Source organism: Mastomys coucha, unplaced genomic scaffold, assembly GCF_008632895.1.
Source record: "Mastomys coucha isolate ucsf_1 unplaced genomic scaffold, UCSF_Mcou_1 pScaffold1, whole genome shotgun sequence".
In the NCBI taxonomy this organism is placed as follows: Eukaryota; Metazoa; Chordata; class Mammalia; order Rodentia; family Muridae; genus Mastomys; species Mastomys coucha.
The window spans coordinates 69,307,335-69,311,343 of NW_022196891.1; the positions used below are offsets into that span (position 1 = coordinate 69,307,335).

The 4,009-nt window shown below is 37.8% G+C and overlaps 2 protein-coding genes across 3 annotated transcripts in view; one reads left to right on the forward strand and one right to left on the reverse strand.

Moving 5' to 3' along the window:
* LOC116103577 (SLAM family member 5-like) overlaps positions 1–4,009 on the forward strand; it is a 204,889-nt gene that overhangs the window by 84,759 nt on the left and 116,121 nt on the right. The window lies entirely within an intron of this gene.
* Positions 1–4,009, reverse strand: part of LOC116069390 (SLAM family member 5-like) — an 18,479-nt gene that overhangs the window by 2,704 nt on the left and 11,766 nt on the right. Inside the window, exon 4 of the mRNA XM_031339971.1 lies at positions 312–406. Coding sequence (XP_031195831.1) covers positions 312–406 — 95 coding nt within the window. The remainder of the gene's footprint in view (positions 1–311; positions 407–4,009) is intronic.

A 4,009-nucleotide genomic window follows, 5' to 3' on the forward strand; every position in this document is an offset into this window, starting at 1 on the left:
GGCTGGCCTCAAACTCAGAAATCTGCCTGCCTCTCCCTCCCAAGTGCTGGGACTAGACACAAACTATTTCTAATCCACAGTTAGGCCTTCATGTGAAGCTCAGGCCCTTACACCACAGACAGTGTTATGAGGAGACAGCATACTATGTTATGTTTTCATTATTCCTTAGCATGGTGTTTCTTTGTCAGTCTATCCAAATTCTTGGCTGTACCTTCTTTCTATACAATGGACAAAAGGGAGCAATTGTTGCTTAAGACTCTTATTCTAGTGGTCTGAGTGGTAGGGTGTGTTTCTGAATAGCATCAGCTTACCTTGGACTGAGGGATTTCATCATGGTTTCTGGACTCTGTGGGATGAGCATTTCTTGAAACTACAGTATATACTGTTTTCTTTGAGACATCATCTGCTACAAATAAACATAGAACCATAGTCTGTGAAAGGTAAATGGGTTTTTAGAGAATATCTAGTCATGCTTTATCTTTCTGTGATAAAGAAATGAAATCTACAGGTTAAATGGCCCCTACCCTATGGAAAAGGATGTTTGGATCCTCATATGCTCTTTCTATCCCAAGGATTACACGTGTGATAGGGCACATCTTATTCAAATCTCACCTAAAACACATTGGTAATTCTTTTTTATTCCTGAGGCCCAGTTGAGCCTAAATAGAATCTTCCTAGGCCCTGTATGAAATTCAAAGATAACATTGGCATTGATGACCTTGCATGACTTTCCATGTCAGGGTCTCAGTTGTTTAATTTCATTGATTCTAATTATACTTGGTGCTTTATTATCCTGGTGTGTACCTGACTATAACCACAAACATTTATGAAAAAGTTAAATATTTATTAAACTCCTACTCCATGCCAGGCTCCATAGGAGGTCCCAGAAAAACAAAAAAATGATATATAGGTCTTTGCTTCAAAAATTTTTGAGCTAGATGAGGTATTAATCTTAGAACATGACTTTTTCTATATTTTGTTAAGATTTATTACATTATGATGAGAAAAGTTACGTGATTTCAATTTATCTGAATTTGTTAACATTTAAAAACATATTTTAAATAAATAGAATTAAATCACATTCTTGTTTCCATTTTGTACCCCAACTCCTCCCAGAAACCCCCTCAATACCTGCAATATCTTTTTTGTCATATTCTTTAAAATTTATAAAATATTATAAAAATAAAAATGGGCATTATAAAAGTTGTTTGATATAAAACAACAATCAATTTAACAGTCTTATGTAGATGCTTGTCTACAGCAATACTGAAAATACATATGTTTTTCTTGATATAAATTTTAAATAACTCCAAACATATTAACTGTATATTTCAAAATAATACATCACTACTAGTATTTTCTTAAATGAACATAAATATATAAAGTCTTTTTGTTTGTTTGTTTGTTTTGTATTCAATAAACCTTAAAATCTTGGCATATACTGTGGTACAAACCCAAAATAATAACAATTTTTAGACACTAGAGTTTATTGTAGTAAGGCTGTACTTCAATGACCTTCATATCACCAAAGGATTTTTACCTCCATTGTAGCTAAGCTAAGAGTTGACAGTTCTGCTGTGCTAAGGAATGAATTGTAGGCATAATTTTTGGATACAGATTTCCTGCTATGGTCTAAGTTATTTGCCTTGAGTGATTGTCTTCATTCTCAGCCCACAGGGAACAGGTTACATTCATTTAAGAAATGGTGAGTGTAGTAAGATGGTATATACAAGAAGTCATTGACCAAATGTTTCAATGAACAATGGTTCTGCTTGGAGGGTGGCACAGACATTAGGTGAGGGTAAGAATCTGGTTCATTGGCTATGATGATTTTGAAAAGCATTCAATTCAGAAAAAGAGAACCTTATAAAGCCCTCTTCTTCAAAATTGATACAATAATTATAAATATCAAGCAAAGCATTCAGTGTCACTCTGTTGTTCTCTTACAAGCCACCTTCCAAATTAATTGACTATGTTTCTTTTGACTGAATAAATAATTTTGAAATATGTAAAGTGTTCTGAAAACCATAGTATAGTATAAAAACATCAAGTAAACAATCCTACTAATAGACAGGCTGATTTAGGAGAAGCATGATTTCAAGACCGTTTTGAGGTACCCAGCATAGCCCATCTCCTCTAATCTCAACCATTTATCATTCTAGAGGTGATTGGGACCTGGGAGAATGGAGCCTTAAAATGAGGCAGACTGAAGTCTCATGCAATAGCCAATTTAATTTAGACCATTGGATAATTTATACTCTAAGGATTAAGTAGAGTCACTTGAGTAAAATGTACAATGACAAGGATAAAGACATATAAACAAATAACAATATCCAATTGTAATAAATAAGATGGAGTAAACTCACTCTCATACACCTGGGAGGAAAAAAAGGAGGAACACAAAAGCACATTCCAAGGACAATTCCATGTTTTAAAGAAACTGAGGTCACAAGATGATTGTCTTGTCTTCTTGGAATTCTCTCACACAACTCCATTCTTGGGCTGTGTTCCAACACTCAACCTTAGACAACACCCAGAAACATCCTTTGATCACCCTTCCTTTGCTGCACTGAAGCCCTTGCTCCCCAGCAAGTTCATCTAGCATCTCTGCTCCTTCCTCAGCTTTAAGTTTTAATCTCCGCTCTTCTTCCTCCCTACATGTGGAGCTCTCTCCAACCACAGCCTTTCCTTACCCAGCTCTGCTCTCACAGTCACTCACACAGTCTTAAGAACTTCATGTAGGGAGCTCAGGGATCAATGAAAAGCCATCCTTTTTCCTTTAGAGAACATTCTTCCCCTTCACAGAGTGGCTAGGAGGGAGGTCTTTGCAACATTTGTATACACATGTACATCAAGCCTCTCTAGATATTATTCAAAATCATTAAAACTAGAGCAGAGAGGAAGCTCCACTCCTAGGCTCTCTGATGCTCTCAGAATCAGAGGTGAGAAGGACACAACATCTGTCCCAACACCGGAAGTAACTGGGATCAGCGAGACCAGGCACACAGGAACTCCACCAGCAATGTGGCTCGGGTTCCTTCCAGTCTCTCCGGGCTGGTGTCCTAAGCAGACCTTGGGTGTAAGCTCTGCAGCCCGTCCCACAACACAAAGAGAAAGTCCCACTCCCAGGTGATCTAACAAGCCTAGGATCAAGGATCCCTGAATCACAGGATCACAGAGACAGCTTGACTCTGAGGAGTTCTGATACAACCAGGATCCCAGGAAGGACAGGCTCTAGTCAGATTTAGCAAGGGCAGGTAGCACTAGAGATAACCAGATGGTGGGGGCAAGTGTAAGAAAACAAAGAACACAAACCAAGGGCACTTGCCATCATCAGAACAAATTTCTTCCATCATAGCAAGTCCTGGACACAACATCAGACCGGAAACACAAGGTTCAGATATAAAATCACTTATCATGATGATGACACAGGACCATAAGAAAGACGTAAATAGCACCCTCAAAGAAATACAGGAGAACACAGGTAAAGAGCTAGAAGATCTTAAAGTGGAAACACAAAAATCTCTTAAAGAATTACAGGAAAACACAATCAAACAGGTGAAGGGAATGAGCAAAACCATCCAGAACTTAAAAATGGAAATAGAAACAATAAAGAAATCAGAAAGAGAGACAACCCTGGAGATACCAAACCTAGGAAAGAAATCAGGAGCCATAGATGCAAGCATCCCAACAGAATGCAAGTGATAGAAGAGAGAATCTCAGGGGCAGAAGACACCTTAGAAAACATCAACACAAAAGTCAAAGAAAATGCAAAAAGCAAAAAGCTCCTAACCCAACACATCCAGGAAATCCAGGATGCATTGAGAAGACCAAACCTAAGGATAATAGGTATATAAGAGAGTGAAGACTCCCAACTTAAAGGGTCAGTAAACATCTTCAACAAAATTATAGAAGAAAACTTCCCTAACCTTAAGAAAGAGATGCTCATGAATAGACAAGAAGCCTACAGAACTCCAAATAGACTGGACCAGAAAAGAAATTCCTCCCG